Source organism: Folsomia candida, unplaced genomic scaffold, assembly GCF_002217175.1.
Source record: "Folsomia candida strain VU population unplaced genomic scaffold, ASM221717v1 Fcan01_Sc034, whole genome shotgun sequence".
Classification (NCBI taxonomy): Eukaryota; Metazoa; Arthropoda; class Collembola; order Entomobryomorpha; family Isotomidae; genus Folsomia; species Folsomia candida.
In genome coordinates this window covers 1,533,895-1,556,715 of record NW_019091226.1, presented here as the reverse complement: position 1 = coordinate 1,556,715, position 22,821 = coordinate 1,533,895, and the positions used below count along the sequence as shown (strand labels likewise).

Genomic DNA, 22,821 nt, shown 5'->3' with positions numbered 1-22,821 from the left:
TTCAATGGCATGGGTTTTCAATAGCAAGACACAGAAGCTTTCTTTAACCTGACTTCCTGGTACTAAAATTATATCGTTCAGTAAACAATTTCTACTGATATTGCGAAACTTGAAGACCGAGCCATTATTACACCGTATAACTTATCAATATCATTTTCGTAGAGTCATACATATGTGAATACCTCTTGGTATGATTTTAATCCTGGATTTCTAACTATGCGATGGTGTAATGTGTAACCCTCCGATTGAAGTGAAATTTCGTAATTATGCGGTCCATGTCAATACAACCAACGTTTCTTCAGGTAGTTTGTGCGATGGTAAGATTTTCTCAAAATATTTGAGGGAAAAGTTGAAAAACGGGCGATTTTTACCAGGGGGATGAAGCAAACTCAACTTCCATTCCCTTCCCGTGCTAAAAATGGCACATTTTTCAACGTTAACCCCAAATATTCTCCCAAATTCTGACCATCGCACAAACTGCCTCAAGAAACGTTGCTTGTATTGAAATGAACCACATAATTTCAAAATTTCAACCAGATCGGAGAGTTACACTTCACACCATCGCATTGTAAGTGTGTATTTTCCTTCAAACTGCATGAAGTCGGATGAATCCAAGCCAGACTGATGCTTAGACTTTTAATTTGAAGCAAAATCTCACAAACATTTTACTTGTATATACTTACATAGTTCCAATAGCTTTGGGAATGCGCGAATTGAAAATTAACGCGGCTACGCACCTGAGTTATCGGGCTTTAAGAAGTCACCGTAATTTACTTCGGGAGTATGTTACATTCCAACTTTTGCACAACCTTCTCATGGAGGTGTCCGGGCTGGCTCTTGTGATTATACACACAATTGGCTCTCACATCATTCTGTTCTGCAATTATGCCATCATCGCCAACTGGGTTTCGCTGGATGGGCCAACAAAGGTATGTATGTAGCTTGTGTATTGAGTCAAGTCACGCAGGGCTTGGTAAGATTGTAAAATCCGTAAATTCTGTAATCATACAAAACCTTGACTACTAATATTTCTAATGGAAATATCTTACAAACTTTTGTAAACTTATTTAAAGGAAGGACATCTGTCTCATTATTTTGGTAACGTTGGTGGGTTTATTTTGTAAAACGGACGGATTTTTCGAGTTACCAGTGTCTGCGTTAATTGCTTAATTGTATTTATACGTATTTATGTATATTATTCATTTAGTTTTACATAATTTTACACAACTTAGATTTACTTGGCCGTGTGGTCAATCTTTGTGCAAATAACATGGGCAACAACGCTTCAAGTTAGCGGAATGTTTCACTCTTACTCGATCAAAACGTTGAAATCTTGGGAGGCAGTGAAAGTACGAGACACGCTGGGGAAGAAGGTGTTCAACAAATTTCGAAAGTCGCTGAAACCATTGGCGATCGGGCTCAAGGGAACGATGACCTTTAGAGAGCTGACGGCTCTCAAGTTCCTGCGAGCAATTGTTACGGGAACTTTTAGAGCGCTGTTAACATTATCGAGGAAGATATAAACAACAAAAAATTTAGGGTAAATTTAATCAATTAAAAAAATATTTAATAGGTAATTGAATAAGGGGTCGATTGCGGTGCATATACAACTCGATGTGAAAGTGATGCCGTCATAGACAACAATCGCTCTGGTCTTAGAACGTGTGACATTTCACATTTAAATTAAACGCAAGTGCAGACAAACTGCCGGCAACTTTTGGCTCCAGTGGCCGATAAGTTGATGTCGACGAGGATGGAGGTGGTAGCGTTTCAAAATCTGGTGCCGATTAGCTATTGTTATCTTGAGGACAAGAAATTAAATTGTTTCATTAGTAAAATTTGTTCACACTTTTTATATAATAATCAGAGGGCGGATATGTATGTATTTCTAACTTTTTCATATCAAATCAGATCGTACTAAAACTTTGTATACTGACATCCCATCGAAGCGTGATCTCAAAAATTCAAACATGGTTTTCCATATTTTCCATATTTTAGGGTTTTCGTACATATACATATTTTCATACATATTTTGAGGTTTTTTTTCGTACATGCACATATTTTTCTACATAATCGAGCCTTTTTCCAAAAATACATATTTTAATACATTTCAAGGTTTTTTATGTGAAAATATTTCTCTTTATTGAGTAGTTAAAGTAATGATAGTGGTGTTCAATTCATGTGAACGATTAGCAAATCCAGTTTGCCCCATTTTTCAAGTCAAAAAATTACCCCTGAAAACCTCTAAATATAACTAATGTCGCTTTATGGGTCATTAGCTGAAGATTAAAATGAAATATTTAATACTTCGTTGATAAGGGTGCTAACAATTTAAAAGGTCTGGACAATTAAATATAAATACAGTAGAAAATTGCAATTGAAAAATATTTTTTATGTGCATATTTTCGTGTTTTTTAAGCACATATTACATACATATTTTGAGGAATTTAAGTACATACATATCCGCCCTATGGCCATGAGTGTATACATGGGACCGCGAGGATTCTATTCGACAGAAAAGTCGCGGAAAAAGTTTTTCCGAGCATCCGTATTTTATTTCCATTTCGCATTAATCTGCGTCTGGATTCCGACCTTACGGCTCTGGCTGGCAGAAAATGAAGATCCTCACTTCTACACGGCGTATAGCTCTAGTTGCGTGACAATCCTGATATTTGGCATGTTTGTCAATTACCATGTGCAACATGAAGATTTCTACATCGGGCTAAATCGGCTACTCTACTACTTTCCGAGATTCATGGGTAAGTTGAGGCTTGTTAATGAAGTTTGTGTGTACAATAGTAACATCTTCAATAACAATTTTTTTACTGAGGGTATTCATTACGAATAGTAATCCGCACATATCCATTCGAATCAGAGTTGAGTCGGATCCCAATATCTTGTTGCGTGATCCGACCTGGTTGGATCGGGTATTTTTTAATGACAATTGTCAATTGAATTGACAATAAAATAAACCGTTAAACGCATGTAACGAAGGGGTGAAACCGAGAACTTTATTATATTTTTTAGGTGACACATGTATCAAATTTAACATTTGGTGTCAGTTAACAGTGAACAAACAGTCATTTAACAGTCGTTTAACTGTTCTTTGAGGTCAAAACGGAGGTCACTATTGAATTCGGGGTTAAATATCAGTTAAAATTGACATACATGTATGTGCAATTTGACCCCTACGTGACCTTTTGGTGACCTTTTGACCTTGAAGGGTGTGACCTACAGTGCCCATCTCCGAACTTGACCTTTGTTTTTATATTAAGTATTTATGTTCAAAACTTCAAGTCAATACGTTAAACCGTTCTTGAGTTATCGCGCAGACAGACGGACAGACGGACGGACAGACAGACGGACGGACAGACAGACGGACGGACGGACGGACATATCAATCTTATAAAGGGGTTTCACCCCTTAATAAACAACCGGGTTGGATCTGATATTTCTGAAAGTCCAAAAAGCGGATAGGGTTGGACATTCTTAAAATGTCAAAAAATGGATAATGTTTCTGAAAATCGGTGACATAATTTATGGACGGTTCCTAAGGTAGATTTCATAATATAACCTATGCTATTTTAATATTTTTTCTACAACCTAAAGCAAAATGGATGAAACCCATCGCACAAAAGAAGTTGCAAAAAATCACCTCAATCATGAACGTGGTCGTTTTCCTCGCAATAATCGTACACTTATTGCTCGCACTTCCCACCCTGGTTTTCTACATCGTCTCACCCGACCATCCCATGCACTCGAGGCAACTCCTCCCAAAATTTTATGGACTTAATGAGCACATAATTACAACAATCATCTTCCTAACCCTTACAACCTGGATGTCAACCGTGTCGTGGTTCACCGTGATGTGGATCGTCGTCATGGGAACGCTTTACATAAGTTCGTCTACAATTTTAAACTGCACATTTAGAAATCCAGTATTAAAGTAATACCAAGCGGTAATACTGTGTATGCAAGTAATAGCTCGGTATTAAAGTTTTACCATGTTGGAATCATATTCTTATCGATGGGTGTAGGTACGTATGTAATTTCATAGGAATCAGGACAGTCTTATATTTAAATGGGCTTACTATCATAACCAAAAAGTAAACATATGTACCTATGTAACTTTATAAATTGGTCATCGACTGGTTACAATTGTCACCGCTAATTATCAAGTTTCACAGACTTGGTATTAAATTGTCACCAGAGAGCTAATAAATTTATAACCAGTTGATGACAAATTCATAACCGCTGCGGTAGAGTCATATACATACGTTTACACTTTGGTTAGAATCGTAACCCCATTTCTAAGGATGTAGTAACTTTATAATACCGAGAAATTAATGCCTGCCTGACTATACAAGATTTCTAACAGTGTATTAAGTAATTCATATGCTTGAATTACTTAATTATTAATTACGGACAGTTTTCTGACCGTTTTGTGATATTTGCATACAGCTCCACTCTCTTTTGTCATGCGAGAACTAAAACTAAATGCAACTCGACACTATGCATTTTCCAGCTTGCGGACACCAGTCAACTTGTTGAAGGAATACATTAATGTACAACTTGTCCACAAAGTATTAATGCTAACTTCTGGATATACCTTTGTTGTCTTGCACCTCTTCAATTCCCACATGATCCTTTTCTGCAATTATACAGTACTCGCGAATTGGAATACATCAAAAAGCACACCAACACTGGTACGAACTAACTGTTCCAAAATATGGGGTTGGGTATTTATTTTGAGTTAGCAAACCAAATTCGCAACTTTGCCAAAAATTAAATCATTGTCAAACATGTAGATTTAGTAGTGTCCCGTGCGAGTGCGAATTTATTCGGACTCGGATTCGACATTGGCGAATCTGCAAAAATAGGGATTCGGGTCGGAGTCGAATTCGTGCGAATCAGTAACATAGTTCGCCAAACTTTAAAAGCTGTTGCCCTGCTGACATGCGAACTCATCATGAATACCCCAAATATTTACAGAAACATAAATACTGAAAACATGCCCTGTTTAAATGAAAATGACACTTTTTGTAGATAATTCTTACCATCTGGTCCATCGTTTTTCAAGTAATTTGGGCCTTCACGGTTGAAGTAAGCGGATCCTTTCATTCGTACTCGGGGAAAGTTTTAAAGTCCTGGGAAACCCTGGCCAGTTCTAGTGGGAATAATTCCGTAAAGAGGAAATACTTCAAGAAATTCATGCTGTCCGTTAAACCCATCGGAATTGGAGTAGAAGGTGTTTTCATTTTCAAGAAGATTACCTCCATCAATTTCCTTCGGGCAATTATAACGGGAACATTCAGAAGTGTATTGACAATGGGAATGGTTAAATAGGATAGTGAGGATGAAGGAATCGTAATGAATGCTTTTTCTGACGTCTTGTAACGGGATGCTATTGTGACAAAAATTGCATGCTTCTCGAAGAATAAGAACCGGGCCGAACATCATTTTGAACTCGTGGATAGAGAAATCCATCACCAGAAGAATTTGTCACCACCAATTTCGCTACGAATTGTTTTGGCATCCTTAGTGTACAGTCAATAAAACAAGTACAGTGTCGGACAGATGTCTACGTCCACATAGTCGCGTCAATTTCATTTTCAAATTGTCACTGAACTACTGAACCAATTTTCATCATTGATATATCAAATTCTCACAAATTTAACGGAATTTCATAAAACATATGAGTTATTTCTGAAAATTCTGGGAAAACTGAGAATCATAGTGCAGAGCGAGAGAGGATGAAATTTGAGCGGACAAAAGTCTACGTCCACTTCACTTTAATTGTCAACAACAAAAATCTCTCCAATTTATAAAATCAGGTAACTTAATAAATCTATCAATAACATATGCCGCATTAATTTTTAAATAATTTTCTTCCAGAAAAATATGATGGCGTCGACACGCAAGGAAATTCCTATCGCTATTCGAGATCTTGTCATTCAGGACTGGAAGGGTGGACAAAAAGGGGGCTGTCGCAGAGACAAATATGGACCAAGTATAAATTAGCAAGGACAACCATCCAGACAATCATTAAGAACTTTAAAGCTAATGGTTCAGTCCAAAACAAGGTCAGAAGTGGTCGAAAACCCATTTTGGCTCGCCGAGAAGTACGCCACGTGCTCAACAAAGTCAACGTTACAACCTCACTTAGTGCTCCAAAGCTATCTACCGAGATCAAGGAGATGTTCGGCAAACAGGTTAGTCCTATGACCATCCAAAGAACACTGAATAAGGGAAATTTGAAATCCCACAGAGCAGTCCGGAAGCCTCTTATTGTACCGAGGAATGCAACCAAACGAGTGAAGTTTGCCAGAGACCACATTTCCAAGCCACAAACATTCTGGGACATATTTTATGGACTGACGAGTCAAAGTTCAATGTCTTTGGGTCAGATGGGCGTCGTAGAGTGTGGAGATATCCAAAAGAAGCTTTGAATCCAAAAAATCTCAACCCCACAGTTAAGCACGGCGGCGGGTCGGTAATGGTGTGGGGATGCATGGCTTCAAGTGGGGCAGGAAAAATGGAATTTATTGACGGAATTATGGACCAATACAAGTACCAGGGAATACTTGACCGTAATATCCAGGAATCTGTTCGAAAACTTGGACTTGGACGACGATTTGCCTTCCAACAAGACAACGATCCGAAACACTCTGCCAAGTCCACCATGGAATACTTCAAGAAAAAAAAATTCGAAGCTAGAATGGCCTCCCCAATCTCCAGACTTGAATCCCATTGAGCATCTGTGGGACCACATTGAAAGAGAAATAAGAAAACAATCTTTTTCAGGAATTCCGGGCCTTAAATCCAGAATTCGTGAAGTTTGGGAAACCATTTCTGAAGATGTGACCAAGAATTTGGTAAACTCAATGACTCGACGCCTTGAAGCCGTCCTTAAAGCGAACGGAGGCCCAACCAAATATTAAAAATTAATTGTTATAACATTCCTTATAAATTACAGTTTTTTTTGTATGTTTTCTCTGACTGGACGTTGACTTTTGTCCATCCAATTGTTTTCATTTTGAATTAAAATACATCTCTGGCCTAAAATAAATTTTTTAGCGGAAAACTAATAATGTGCTATGAAATTACGTTAAATTTGTGAGAATTTGATATATCAATGATGAAAATTGGTTCAGTAGTTCAGTGACAATTTGAAAATGAAATTGACGCGACTATGTGGACGTAGACATCTGTCCGACACTGTATTCGTAACCCCAGCATAGGGTTCAGGACGGAAGCTATAACTTTCGCATGGGTTGGCTTATGTTCATCAAAATTTGAACCAATTTAAATCAGCCAGCAGCAGAACATTGTCTATGTAACTATTCTTACATTAATAGAGTAAGTAGAAGTATTGTGAATTCTCGAAGTAAACGGGACAGATTTGATTTGAATTTCAGCCCGCCTCCAATGTTAATCAAGTGGGCACGTGATTTTGGCGCGTAGAAATTCTGTCGTTTACTTCGATGCACCGCAATATGTACCATAATGCACCTGAACTAATGTTCGCCTGTGGAGGTGCATTGAACTTAGCAGATACCTAAGAAAAGATAAAACTTTTGCCTTTTAAAATTCATACCCAATTTGTTCCATTGAATTTGTTCAATCATATAGGCAAGCTAGAATTACCTTGTATACAAATGCACATGTACCTAAATATTTATGCAGGTATGTAAATAGTGGTCTCCATTCACTTTGTTAACTTAACCGTTCATCAAATTCATATATAGGTAAATACATGGTTCGTAGATTTGTAAATAAATTACACATACAATTTCGACAATGATTCTCCAAAGGCATCATACAATACTAACAACGGAGACGCAAACTATATTCAACCAGATTATTTTCTGACCACCTACACTCTTAGCAACTTGGTAAAGAATTCCTAATAAACGTCTTTACCGAGCTCTTGGTAATTACGCGTCCTACAAAAATTATACGGGGTTATTACCGTATCAATACCAAACGGGTAACTAGCCTTCCACCGCAATGTTTAAAGTTATCTTTATAATTTTGGTAATAAATTCCTACGAGCCGGTAATTATATCCTACAAATTTAGGTAGCACTCTTTACCATAATTTGAATAAAGGGCAGTACAAATTGTTTCTGTTGTGGTGCTGATGAGATCTACATTTTGGTGTAGTTTATTACCACATACATAGATATGTAACTGATGTATGTAACTTCAAATTATGACGTATGACTTATGTTACAGATACATACATAAGTCATAAAATCGCCATCATATGTCGGTGTATGTACACTTATAGTTACATATAAGTCCGTTATACATACATACCTACGTCATAATTTCAAGTTCTTAGCTTTGTGTCCATGGCTATCCGACACATCCATTGAGATTTTTCCATATGTACATTATTACTCGACAAAATTCCCACACAACAATTAATGAACACTATTAATCTGTCTGTGGTATATAGTCCCACATGTGACACTACTCTACAGGCGCAAATTCCGGTCCATAAATTGATTTGCTTCGCTAGTTTACAGCCTCATAACTATTTCTGCTCAGGAATTGTCACCATCTTCTCGCATATTTGCATAAACGTTCGTTATGGCGTGCTGTTGTTTTTCTGGAGATGTCCTCGTCACCACGAAATCTGGGGGAGTTAAGCGGATGGACAAGTTGATTCGGGGTGAAGAGATTTTGACCCTTTCGAAAGCGGGTGGGGTCCCGCAGTACACCAAGTTTTACACGTGGATCCATCGAGAAGTGGATAGAACCACGGAATTCATCATGATTAAGACGGAAGCGGGAAAAATTCTGAAAATTACGGGGGATCATTTGCTCTTTGGAGAGGGACGGGTCGCCAAAAGGGCGGGAATGGTTAAGACCGGTAATTTTCAATTCATCGGCGGGATTTTTGATTTGCAAATTTTTGAAATAATATTGCATAACTTATCTACTTGCCTCCATAATATCTATTTTTGCGACAGGCGACAAGATTTGCACCATTTCACCTGACGCTACGTTAATTGAGGAGGACGTGGTTGACGTGTCGACCGAAACGCTGACCGGCGTCTACGCCCCATTCACGATGAGCGGGGATTTCATCGCGAACGGATTCTTGGTCGCGTGCTATTCCGACATTGACAACTTCGACGTGGCTCATGCATCCATGCTCCCCTTAAGGATGTTCCACAAACTGGACAAATCCTGGAAGAAGGAGAACAAAAAGCAAGAAGGGCTTCACATCTACGCCAGAAATTTGATCAAAGTTTGGGACCATTTGCCACTCCGAGTTCAAACAGCGATTCAAAATTGAAAATTGAAAATTTAAATCACAAAAAAATTAAACAAATGTGTACAAATACAACTTAAAATACTATTTAGTATAATTGTTTTTTATTGTAATCAAATAAAATGTTCAATTTGAAACGAAAGTAGCTTACTTAATTGTACATATGTAAATTAGGAGTAAAAATATCTCAAAACAAATTGATGTGCGTCACCCTAGTATTAAATGTGTAACAATTTGACATGACCGCTTTTAGCGACACCCTATACTACGGCGTCCCTGTGCAGATATGTTCATACATTTTTCCTTCAGTGCACACTCTTAAAAATAATGTTGCCCTAACGCACTTTGAATTGAATATTAAGTAAACTGTTCTAAATCCAGAGTAAACATTACTCCTTATCAAGTTAACGCTGCGCTGGATTTACTTAGGATTAGTATGCATACATACATAGTAGTTTACTCAATTTAGAATTTAGAGTGCATTTATTTGTATACTCTTAGCAACTTGGTAAAGAATCCCTAATAAACGTCTTTACCGAGCTCTTGGTAATTACGCGTTCTACAAAAAGTATACGGGGTTATTACCGTATCAATACCAAACCAGTAACTAGCCTTCCACCGCAATGTTTTAAGTTATCTGTGTGATTTTGGTAATAAATTCCTACGAGCCGGTAATTATATCCTACAAATTTAGGTAACACTCTTTACCATAATTTTAATAGAGTGCTATACAAATTGTTTCCGTTGTGGTGCTAATGAGATCTACATTTTGGTGTAGTTTATTACCATGGGGGTAAGAATTTTAATACATTTGGTGTGAAATGTGAGACGCTAAACAGTGCGCATTTGTCAGTTTTAGTTTCCGCTCAGCTCAACTCAAGTCAACACGGCGAAATTAATCCAATTCTGCCCGTGGGATAAAAACTGATAAAAACTTCTGGAAATTATATACAATTTTTGGAAACAGGTAAGTATCAAATTACCATATGTAGGTGCCGTATCAACATGATGGTCGTATCTTAATAGGAACAAGTAAATAATAAAAATAATAATCTGTTGTGTTTAGTTTTTCAGTGAAACAAAAATTAAAGGTAAGTGTACGGCAAAAATTATTAAATATTTAGTTCGATTTAAATTTCATGTTAATATGTATACTGAAGTGTATGTACTGAATAGTTTGCATTACACTTAAATTTTATAATTATGTAAGTATGTCTCATTGTTTTATAATAAATATAATTGATTCAAAGATTATTGTAAAGAAAAACAAAAAATCTATTCTTTTCGGTGGAAATCTGCACAACATTTGGTAATGATGGGGTATACGTAATACAAAGCATTAATACCGGTATGAATAGCACGCCGTGCACAAAGTGGTATGGTTTATTACCAGGCGGGAGACATTTTACTACATATGTAGTACATCTGTCCTACATCATGGTATTAATTTTATCCCAAAAGGTGTTCTTTATTACCACTTCGGGTTCAATCAATTTCTTTACCAGCTGGTGGTTATTATTACCGTTTCTGCAGAGTCATATACGTGTGCATTTTGGTAATGATTTGGTAATGATTTTATTTAGAGTGTATATATTTGTAATAGACCAACTCTTTAACCATGTTTCTACTTCAAATGCACGTGCATCGTGTGAAGGTTTGTCTGTCCGATAAAAAAGGTTCATGAATGAGTGAAAGTTTATTTAACTCTTCTTGGCAAGCCCATAGAGTTGCATTTGTTAAATTATGTAAATAATGTAATAATTAGTATATTAATATATTACAATTAATAATTGTGCATATCGTTGGAGCACGAGCATAGAAAAATTAACGAAACTATGACTACGCTAACAATTTGTATTTTGCTGTTGTGTGGAAAGATAGGCTGGAATCGTTTGACATGAGTAACGTGGTTCCGTCTGATGGTAGTTGAAGTAATTTGCTTATCACTTTTTTATTGGACATGTCAAACTCCTGCTCTGAGATAAGTTCGTTCATTTTTCTGACATTAGCTTGCGTATTGTGAATGCAGATACAGGTAACCATGGAATTTTATAAACTTAACTGGAAATCAATCGACATGAGGCAATCAATAACTTGTAAAAAATTATTTGCACCCCGATAATACTGTCACAATTCTGTGTTTTAATTAGTAGTAGTACATAAGAATTTATTGATATATGGCCTGCGGTCCTTATCAAATACATGAAACTTTCCGTGTTTTAATTGAGGTGATTATGCATATTGTCCTTGATCTCAATCAATAATCATTGTCGAGGTACATACATACCTTAAAAAACAGTATTTTACATATAAACTCGCAAACCTGAAAAGCGTTTGTTGGAATTCTGGATGTAAAAAATAACAAGTCAGAAAACCGACTATTTTTTTGATTTCATATAGGTATGTATGTATGCAAACCTGGAAGTAAATGTATATATGCACTAATACAAAATTTACATATTATGTAAATAGGTACATATATATGTATATGGATTTCAAAAGAAAGTACATCAAAGTTAGAATGAAATCCTCATTGATTCCATCATGCTACATAATTCCATATATATATATTTACATATCTCATTTACATATGTATGTATGTATGTACATATTTGCATGCATAGTAATTCGCTTATGCATAACCCAATTAATCGATTAAAAGATAGCAATCTCAATATCCTTGTGACTGACACCGTGATTATGTTATCTATATTATAAGCTGGAAATGTTTGTCTGCAACGGAAGTTAAAGTAATTTTCCGTGACGGAAGTAAAAGTGCCGAAAGTTTCACTTCCCTCACAACAGGCAATTCCAGCGAATTATATAGAGGCAATAAAGAAACAATTCGGTGGAATTATGAACAATCCGACTTAATTTTCGCGAAAATCAAATAAAGTCTCGCCCGGGGGGAGACGGGCTGATACGCTAGTAAGTACATATCTAAATACATATAAATAGAATCCAACTTGTTCATCATACTCATTTATGTCGCCACCGTAGCAGTAACCCTCAAATTTCAGGATGGCTCTCGTTTCCAATATAAAATCTTGTATTGTTTTAATCCTATGCGTTTCCAAGTTTATCTCTGGAACCCAGATTAACAAAGAATACACAGGTATTTGAATTTCTTCAAAATTATTTATCCTGATTGAAATGTAAGTACATATGTACCGAAATTTAAATTTTCTTACAACAGGATTCAAATATGGCGGCACTTTCCAGCGATCTGGACAAAGATATTCCTACCATATTAGCACTGCACCGGTAACAATTCCGTATCTACACTATTAGAAATCCAGTATTAAAATAATACCAAGCGGTATTCATACAAATGTACATGAGTCTACCAAAGTGGTATTGGCAAGTAATACCGTGTAGTAATATGTAGCTTGGTATTAAAACTTTACTATATCAGTTGCAAATTTGTATTCCAAACTTTGGCACCGTGACTACATATCTATGTAAATATACCCGATTTCTAACAGTGTAATATTTCCAGAAATATTTCCACAATTAGAACCTGTTTAACTTTCCTTGTTCTAAAATCCAGAGCGCTTGGCTTCCTGCAATGACTGAATGCAACCGAACCTTTCATGGTGACTTGGTTTCGGTTGAGACTTCCGAGGAAGATCATGTTAAACAATGCTATCGGTTTGAAATTCTGAAAATGATATTAAAATTTGCAGACAATAATCTATATTATAAGCTGGAAATGTCTTTCTGCAACGGAAGTGAAAGTAATTTTCCGAAACGGAAGTGAAAGTGAAGAAAGTGATTTGCATATCAACTGTCTTGGAAAGTTGATAAGTCAGTTATCCAGGATTTGCTGGTTAGCTTATCAGGAAGGGAAGTTAACGGAAATAATTAAGTGCGGTTGTCCCTCTGCTGGGGGAATAATTGGTTGTATCCATTTTGGCTATGGTTATCGCTCTGCTGGGGGGAGAGGATGGGTGTGCCCCCTGGGATATGGTTATCGCTCTGCTGGGGGGAGTGGGAGGGTGGCCCCCCTGGGATGGGGTTACCGCTCTGCTGGGGGGAGTGGGAGGGTGTGCCCCCCTGGGATAGGGTTACCGCTCTGCTGGGGGGAGTGGGAGGGTGGCCCCCCTGGGACGGGGTTACCGCTCTGCTGGGGGGAGTGGGAGGGTGTTCCCCCCTATATATGGTTACCGACGTTCCGTTTAGGTCCATTCATTCAGGCCCGTTTCCAAACCAGTGATATGCCTGAATGTTGGGAGGGAGAACGGATTCCGTTCCCTTCATGGGTACCCCATATTTACATTAGATTGTTTAAATTACAAGATAGAGTTACTTAGCTTACACATAAGGAAATGGGATTCCCTTCCTCTTCATTCCCTATGGACATACTTCAGGCGAAGTAGTGAAATCTTCGCATCAAGGGAAGGGAAAGGGAATGGATTTCCCGTCCCTTTGGATATACTTCAGATGAAGTAGTGAAACCTTCACATCAAGGGAAGGGGAATGAATTCCGTTCCCTTCATGTGTCGAATAAAGTTACCACTATGCGCTATGCTGGAAGTAATAGAGGGGTGCCCGACATTAGCTGGGGTTTGTCTATCGAAGGATGTTACACCCCCAGTGTTGCGTTATCTGCTGGTGGGGTCACTCACCAATAAATTACCTCAGCAATATAATATTTTTTCAAGACTCCTTTGCAGGTCTCACTGCAGTTTCACATAAAGAGCATGTCCGCTCCCAACACCAGAAAAAATATACAGTAGCCGCGGAATAGTGGGTGGGGACGGAGGGACAATGTCCTCATGGTTATTCGATGTTCCTATCGGCTGCCCATGTTATACACATTCCATTCCCTTCATGTGCAGACAACGTAAATTAAAGAAATGGAATCGATTCCCTTCATGCAGACCTCCGATGAATTTCTCAAATCTTCTACTGGAACAGATTTTGAACGCTGAGCTTGAATATGTATGATATCATATGCACTTTCACATGCCACACACCAGTGGCGGTTTGGACCAAGTCAAAGGTCACATATGAACACACGTCAAACATATACATATATGTCAGATTTTGAACCGGGTATAACAATATGATACTCATTTTGACTTAATTCATAGGATCCATTCGTTGTGACCGTATATTTACGACCACATAGTATGGCGTGAGAATTGTTTAGATTTCTTAAATATTTTAGTTTTCCTACTATTGAGATTCAGCGAGGTCAACCGAATGGATTTGATTTGAATTTCAGCCCGCCTATAATGTTAATAAGGTGGGCACGTGATTTTGTCGCGTAGAAATTCTGTGCGGTTGACTTCGATGCACTGTAACATTAACCTCTATCAACTAATATCATCACTTTCACGTTCATCACAAATTCCTTTGACTCACGTCGGCGACAGAGAATTTCAGCTTATAGTATAGATTAAAATATTTATGGTGCTGGCATTAAAATTAAAGCCAATTTTTGCTGAGAGGCTTATTGGCCGACCTCGTAATGCTTAATAACCATACCCCGGATAAATATTTTTTTATAAAGCCCGAAATATTTATTTTATATTTTTCAAAAAAGCGCCAAAATATTTATAAAAAAAATATTTTTACTTCAACATCTAAAGACTCGTAAATTCGAGTTTCAACTATAATTCATCACCCTATACATAAATTAGGCAGAGATAATTAGATTTTAATTATCAAAATCATCATTCAAAAGTTCAACGTGAGAAAGAAGTTTCATTGAGACTTGCTGGCGTTAATCCACGGCGTCTGTCTGAGGAGGAGAGACTCTCTACATGTCATTCTCCATCTTGATCAGATCTTGCTAAATTTACGACATTCCACTTCTCACGAATTATTCAAAAACGTTCTAAATTTAAAAAGGTTGAGACATTTACTAAATAGATACGATTATACAAGTATCTAGGATCACAAAAATGTAAATTTTATCAAAATTCGAGCAAAATTGGATTTTTGTTGACAGTTGAAGAACATAAAAACAAGCTTTTTTATCAGTGTTGCAAATACGTCTAGGTTCATGTGACACTTGAATTTCGTCACTAAAAGTCTTGCTTTTTGATAATTTTGGGAATATTCCCACCCATTGGCTAATATGTCAGTAAAATCACAATAAGTTCTTGCCCCCAGTCATGTTTCGCGTAAATTTTTTTGTTGTTAACTATTTCGATATTAGATCATAATTTCAAAAAATTGAGAAAAACATGAATGGGGGCAAGAAGTTATAGCGCTTCAAAATTGTCATTTAAAATTTTGAAATTTTATAATTTTCAACTTTTGAAAATTTTATCAAGTAGATTACGGCAAATAAAATAAAGTTTACGTTGGAGTAAACTGTTTCAAAGATCTGTTGTACGTGATGTTTCAAATGCGGAGGCATATTTTGGGATATGTTCCATTCTACGTTGCATCGATTTCTTCTAATTAAATATAAAAATTTGCAAACAAAATTTCGGGTCCAACCGTCAATGTAGCATAGCTATTTTGGAATTATGTTCAACCACCCCCCTTTTAAAAATTGAGGAAGGAAACTGGAAAAAATGAGAAAGCTAATGTACACTCGGTAACATCAGAATTAGACCATACCTTGTATTTGACATTTGACTTGTCCTGTGAGTACGGACATTCTGATGCATCAAAAGTTTCAAAATTCGAAAATTGGCGGTTTTTTTGACATACACATAAATCGTTAAAAAACTTGTGGTTGCGGTCATTTTGAGTGTGACAACCTGATGCCAGTATTTTCTCTATTAGACGAGCTACATTTTAAGCTTTTGTTGCCCGAGTGAAAATGACTGCAACCATGAGTTTTCTGGGGTCAAAATTTCTGAGGGAGGAGCTTATTTTGCAAGAGCCGTGGCAAACTCTGGCCACTAATTAACAACGTAAAAAAATTCCTTAGCAACATGAAAAAATTTCGTTGGCAACGTAAAAAAATTATTTAGGAATATAAAAAAGTTTCTTTAGCAACGTCAAAAAATTCCTCACCAAACATAATCAACGTTAAAAAATTTCCTTAGCAACATAAAAAAGTTTCTCTAGCAACGTAAAAAAAATCCCTAGCAACGTAAAAAAAATCCCTAGCAACGTAAAAAAAATTTCTTAACATAAAAAAATTCCTTAGCAATCATAAAAATTCGTTAACAACCTTAGAAACTGGGTGAGAACGATCACGATGTCCGTTAGCTGTATTCACAAGTTCTTAGCAACGTAATTAAAATTCCTAAATTAATTCTCAAAACAAGCCTAAGATTATAGGGACTTAAAATCTGAATTATGTTTTCAAATCTATAATTAAAATTTCCATGGAGATTAGTAAATCGCAGTAGTTACATAGGTATGTATGTATTTACTACTATACGTAGGTGTTTTATTATTTATTTTCAAAAGGTATGTTCCGCACTGTTTCTGACCAAACTTTTGATGAAATAACAAACCTCAGATACATTTAGGAAGCTGTGATTTTTTTCAGCTCTGTGGGTTAACATAAACACTAGCAATAAATCAGCAAACTTTACCTCGACGGAAAAAATGTCAGATCTGCAAATTAAATATAGTAGTGTGATTTAATTTTTAATGCTGCAGGGGCAATCTGTGTCGCAGATTTATGATTGTATGCTTAAAGTTTACGATGAAAACTGCTCAACACAAAGCACAATGTAAATTGGGTCAATATTTTGAAATGATGGCGAAAAGAGGTCTCGGACAAAAAGTTGTCAGGACGTTCAAAATCCGGTTCTTCCACAGAAAGGCTTCGAAAACACGATTGAAACAGTCCTATTTAGTAGATGAGATGGGTGTTCGAAACCCAACAATATGTTCCATGTTAACTAAAGACTTAGGTATGAAAATGGTTTCCGCCCGTTGGGTACCAAAATGGCCTTAGGCATCTCAAAAATAGGATCGAGTCGACTTTTGCAATGCAAATTTTGAGCTCTTAAATAAAAACTGGAACCTACTTCATACCTTGCTAGCTAGCTACGCTAGTTAGGTTTGCTATTATGACCCGGTGACCAAATAATAATTTATACAATGGAAGCACGGGGGGTCGCCACCGCCCAAGTTTGCAAAAGCGTAAAATTCTGCCAAAAAATTGATGATTACCATTTTCAAGGACACCATACGTCCCCTGCTTATCAAAGATATTGCTAAAAATACTACGATAAATGAGCCCGCATATTCAGGAACCCAGAAGGAGCTGCGTGCTGCGGTTGAAGAAAAACGTAGGGTGAAAGAATAGAGTTGGCGCATTTTTTGCACGCTAAAGCGCCACCTCATACCTGGCTTTTTGCGAGGGCTGGTGTAAACGAAAATCGCTTCACCGTCATAAACCACCCCCCGTACAGTCCAGACTTGACCCTTAGTGATTATTATTCGTTTCGAAAGTTGAAGAAAAACATGAAGAGGAAACGATATTCGGATGAAAATAGAATCAAGTCGTAAATTTTTGCATATTTTCGAGGTAAATTTTGATCATTCATTGCGGGTGTTACCTTTAACCGATAGAGCTGAAAAAAATCATACCTTCCTAAATGTATCTAAAGTTTGTTATTTCATCAAAACTTTGGACAGAAACAATGCGGAACATACATTTTGAAAATCAATAATAAAGCACCCACGTAATTAGCCTGCTTCAGTAAGTACTTTTGACATGTTCGTATAAAATTTGAAATGCTGCCCGTGTTTAAGACGGGCTTATAGGCTAGTGTGATATATCATTTTTCTCAGAACGATGAGTACATTACGACTGAATACTTAAAATTTACGAACCACACCCCCGGTGGGTGTGGTTCTCAGAAATTTTTAGATCTGAATGAAACCATGTCATGTGATATATCATTTTTCTCAGGATGATGAGTACATTACAACTGAATACTTAAAATTTACGAACCACACCCCCAGGGGGTGTGGTCCTCAGCGACTTTTCGATTTTAACGAAACTGCGTCATGTGACACATAATTTTTCTCAGCTCCACGAGGGGACCCCGACAGAGTAATTAGAATTTTAAAACCACACCCCCCCCCGTGGGTGTGGTTCTCAGAAACATTTAGATTTCAATGAAACCATGTCATGTGATACATCATTTTTCGCAAGACGATGAGGACATTAGGAATCAATACTTCGAATTTTAAAACCACACCCCCAGTGGGCGTGGTCCTCGACGACCTTTGGATTTAAAGCAAACCATGTCATGTGATATATCATTCTTCTCACAAGGGACACTCATGACCTGTCGTTTGAGTCCAGGGTACCCATTATGTTTTTTAGAATCTACTAGGACCCCAGATGAAGGATTCATTCGCCTAACTTCAAAATTTGAATTTTCGACCAGTTTCAAACCCCCATAACTTTTGCAGTTTATGTCGGATTTTCAAAATGTTATGCTTAAAATGATCACAAAAGTCGAAATTTTTTAGAAAAAAATAAAAATAAAAAATTTATAATTTTTGAAATATTTTCAGCATTTTTTCGACGAACCCCCGTTTATAAGAAAACTACGAAATTTTGCGAAAAGTTGAAAGTGATAATTTTGGAAAAAATTTCATTGGATACGAAAGTTGAACTCCTTGTCATGATTTTTGCCAAAAATTTTGAAAATCCGTCCAGGTTTTCAAAAGTTATGGCGGTTTCAAAAATAAAAACATGCAAATTTGGCGAAGTTGGCGCCACGCCATGGCGCCAAATATGAGTTTTACACGGAAATATGAATGAATCCTCCATCTGGGGTCCTAGTAGATTCTAAAAAACATAGTGGGTACTCTGGACTCAAACGACAGGTCATGAGTGTCCCTTGTCAGCCCGATGAGGAGATTACTACGATGGTTGAGTCCATGACTTCACATTCGAAGCCAGAAATTTGGGGCACAAAATTTGTACCAAAGTTTAAACACCTAAAATAGAGACGCATCATAAAATTCTGGCAGAAATTTTTAAAATTCAAAAATTTCAAAATTTGATCTGGCAATTCGGAGTTGAAGAAAGCCATGCTCATGCATTTTAATCTAAATTATGACGGAAAGCTTAAGCGAGAATCTGTACTTTTCCCCCTCGCGAGGAAAATGCCACGGTAAAAATGTAAATTCCCGCTCATAGATTCCGTCATAATTTCGTCTCAACTGAGCATTATGAAAACACGGGGTATAATTATTAATCTAATGCTATATAATTATCGAGGTTTCGTCCAAATCGGAGAGAGACCACTGGCGTCATCGAATGGTCAGTGTATCTACGATGTCAAAGAAAAATTAAGTCTAATTTTACTCCGGCGCATACAAAATTTTCGGGCGTATCATTAAATTTAGAAACCACTGGGTGAAGAAAAAAGTTACCCTCAAATCCATGACTTCCGCAAAATTAAGAATCATGTAGACAACCATAACACAGTGGGGTGTGCTCCCCGCGGACCACAAACATAGGGGGTGTGGTTCGTAAGTTTTAAATATTAAATCGAAATCTCCTCATCTAGCTGACAAAAATGATATATCATATGGTTTCGTTAAAATCTAAAAGTCGCCGACGACCCCTCTCACTAGGGGCGTGGTTATTAAATTTAATATGTTCAATACAAATCTCCTCAAGTTGAGCAGAATGACATATCACATGACATAGTTTCGTTAAAAGCGAAAAGTCGCCGAGGACAACACCCACTAAGGGTGTGGTATTAAAATTTTAGTTCGTCATTCGAAATCTCCTCATCGGGCTGAGAAGAATGATATATCACATGACATGGTTTGCTTTAAATCCAAAGGTCGTCGAGGACCACGCCCACTGGGGGTGTGGTTTTAAAATTCGAAGTATTGATTCCTAATGTCCTCATCGTCTTGCGAAAAATGATGTATCACATGACATGGTTTCATTGAAATCTAAATGTTTCTGAGAACCAAACCCACGGGGGGGTGTGGTTTTAAAATTCCAATTACTCTGTCGGGGTCCCCTCGTGCAGCTGAGAAAAATTATGTGTCACATGACGCAGTTTCGTTAAAATCGAAAAGTCGCTGAGGACCACACCCCCTGGGGGTGTGGTTCGTAAATTTTAAGTATTCAGTCGTAATGTACTCATCGTTCTGAGAAAAATGATATATCACATGACATGGTTTCATTGAAATCTAAAAGTTTCTGAGAACCGCACCCACTGGGGGTGTGGTTCGTAAATTTTAAGTATTCAGTCGTAATGTACTCATCGTGCTGAGAAAAATGATATATCACATGACATGGTTTCATTGAAATCGAAAAGGCGCCTATGGTCACACCCCCCAGTGGGGTATGTGACCCCTTGAACATTGTTCAGGGTGCCCAGGGGGTCGAGGTATTTTTTCGACATACTACTCGATTTTTGTTCTTTCAAATTCCGGGGTATGCATCAATTGTATTTTATGTATTTTTTGAAATTGTGACCTTAATTTCGAGGGGGTGTGGTCGAATTTGAAAAATCTGGAAATATATATTTCGCCAATTGATCTGAGCTTTCCAAAACAGTCGCAATTTTGAAAATCGGTCAACAATTGGTAAAGTAATGCCAATTTTAGTCTCCAATGTTATTAAGGATTACGAGGTCGGCCAATAAGCCTGTCAGCAAGATACAATCTAAATTGGCTTTAATTAAAATGCCTGCACCATAATTGGTTAGTGTTTTGCAAAATTCCACTCAATTTTCATGAAAATCAAATAAGCTCTCGCCCGGCGGGAGACGGGCTTATACGCTAGTAAACAATAATTTTAGACCAAATATGGACCGGCGGCATATTCAATGATGACCCTGAAACACTGGCGTATCATTGGATAGGTACTGGCGAAACTGTTGACACATCGGCGCCTTGGATTAATTGGGAAAGCTCATCCGAACCAATTCAGATGCAGGGTTATGCCATCTCGATTAAAAATAGCCTTTTCGGAGGGACGCAATGGGTGTCAAATGCTATAAATACGGAATTGCACTACATTTGTGAAATAACGGAGTGAGACTAACAATACGCATGTCAGATATGTTTGTCAAGGATTTTCCTAAAACAAGCGTTAAAAAATAGAGTAGCTAAACACAGCCAAAATTTACTGTGAGACGTGACCAATTCTATAGAATTCGCGGAATTATATAGGTTTTAAGCTAGCAAAAACGCGCATTTGCAAGATGCGAAAATATTTATACGGCGTTCACTTTCTCTCCGTTATTCGATGGTGAAAATGTGCGTTTTTCATAACTTAAAACCTTCTTAACTCCGCGAGTTTTAGGTACATAAGTGCTCGAGTGCCACAATCAACTAGTTGTTTGTGTTAAATTACTTAATCTTTAAGTGCTGGTATTAAGAAAATCGGTGATAAACATGTCTGACATGTGCATTGTAAGAATGCATTATGAAATTATTATGTCCTGAATAAAATTATTATTTCCAATTTTATGTAGAATGGAACCCTCCACCACGACAGTAATTACGGAACCCTCCACAACGACACCAACTCAACCCGAGATCACAACAACAACGGTGTGCCCAATGTTTTTAAATAGTCAAGCTCATGGAACATGTTTTATTATTTTAATGTATATCAAAATATGTATGTAGGACCCAATTTCTGAATGGATCTGTCCACCCGGTTATATCGGAGATATTGGCCACCCGCACAACTGTAGTCTGTATTACACTTGTCGAGAATCACCTCTGCCACCAATCCCGAAAGCCTGTCCTTCGGGCTACTACTTTGAATCAGTAAGTTGGACGAAATATGTAAAAAATACTCACAATGGAACCTCTTTCCAAACTATGGCGGGATTGTGTACCGAGTTATATCAAAACATCAAGCCAAAAACTAGGAACCTCATCATTCCGCTGAATAGCCCCTTTGAAAAACAATATATGGGGGGGGGGGCAAAGTCTTCACGAGTGCCTTGGTTTTTTCCCCGTGGAGGGAAAATGAGAGAAAATTTACGCAAAAATTTAACTTTGTCGCCAATACATGTTTTTCTTATATGAGTGCCATGTGATTCCTCATTTTTGGTTTGATCTTTTTTATGTAACTCGTTGGACAATCTTGCAAAAAGGTTCCATTGTTAGACAAGTGCCTGGTTAAAGTGCATATGGAAATTACAAATTATTTATTCCAGTGGGATACATACATCTGTCGATTACCATTTCAAGTTCCGCAATGCTCTGGGGGTACCCCTCCCCATGGGACACCTAGTCCTAAACCACCCATAAAGATATTATAAATGCAATGATACAACAAGCGCCGGCCAGATATGATTGATGTTGTTCTTGACCCAATTTGTTTATCCACTTAATTAAAGTTTAAATAAAAGATGTCCAAATTCGAAGTTAAAATATGTTAGTTTTTATATATATAGTTTTTGGAAACATGAGGGAGAAATCAGGCCCCTCGTGAGCAAACCAGAATCGGAATACAAACGTTGCCCAATTAAAGGTATGGTGGCAAACAAATCTATGAAAAACAGAAAATGTCCCTAAACGAAAGACGGTGAGGTTATGGAGTTAGAATTGAGTCGAGTCGGATACCGGTTTTTGTATAACCGTGTTGGGTGTTTATTAGTATGC

The 22,821-nt window shown here is 37.3% G+C and overlaps 2 protein-coding genes across 4 annotated transcripts; both read left to right on the top strand.

Moving 5' to 3' along the window:
• The first annotated feature begins 8,422 nt into the window (after nucleotides 1-8,422).
• Nucleotides 8,423-9,422, top strand: LOC110860824 (desert hedgehog protein B). The gene is made up of 2 exons (XM_022109938.2): nucleotides 8,423-8,880; nucleotides 8,981-9,422. Exons 1-2 carry the CDS (start codon nucleotides 8,598-8,600, stop codon nucleotides 9,307-9,309), a joined length of 612 nt encoding a protein of 203 aa, XP_021965630.1. The 5' UTR covers nucleotides 8,423-8,597; the 3' UTR covers nucleotides 9,310-9,422.
• A 2,852-nt stretch (nucleotides 9,423-12,274) lies between these two features.
• LOC110860850 (extensin) lies at nucleotides 12,275-22,565 on the top strand. 3 transcript variants are annotated; one of them, XM_035860550.1, is made up of 5 exons: nucleotides 12,275-12,400; nucleotides 12,482-12,549; nucleotides 21,678-21,756; nucleotides 21,835-21,978; nucleotides 22,374-22,565. In XM_035860550.1, exons 2-5 carry the CDS (start codon nucleotides 12,491-12,493, stop codon nucleotides 22,476-22,478), a joined length of 387 nt encoding a protein of 128 aa, XP_035716443.1. In that variant the 5' UTR covers nucleotides 12,275-12,400; nucleotides 12,482-12,490; the 3' UTR covers nucleotides 22,479-22,565. The 3 variants fall into 3 exon arrangements, with proteins under 3 accessions (XP_035716443.1, XP_035716444.1, XP_021965658.2); XM_022109966.2 differs by lacking the exons at nucleotides 12,275-12,400; nucleotides 12,482-12,549 and adding an exon at nucleotides 20,431-21,234; XM_035860551.1 differs by lacking the exons at nucleotides 21,678-21,756; nucleotides 21,835-21,978; nucleotides 22,374-22,565 and adding an exon at nucleotides 12,836-13,240.
• The last annotated feature ends 256 nt before the right edge of the window (nucleotides 22,566-22,821 follow it).

Coding starts and splice junctions, on each gene's coding strand:
- LOC110860824 (XM_022109938.2), top strand. CDS start 8,598: ATGGCGTGCTGTTGTTTTTCTGGAGATGTCCTCGTCACCACGAAATCT. Junction 8,881..8,980: donor GGCGGGAATGGTTAAGACCG/GTAATTTTCAAT, acceptor TTTTTGCGACAG/GCGACAAGATTTGCACCATT.
- LOC110860850 (XM_022109966.2), top strand. CDS start 21,131: ATGCAGGGTTATGCCATCTCGATTAAAAATAGCCTTTTCGGAGGGACG. Junction 21,757..21,834: donor CCGAGATCACAACAACAACG/GTGTGCCCAATG, acceptor ATATGTATGTAG/GACCCAATTTCTGAATGGAT. Junction 21,979..22,373: donor CGGGCTACTACTTTGAATCA/GTAAGTTGGACG, acceptor TATTTATTCCAG/TGGGATACATACATCTGTCG.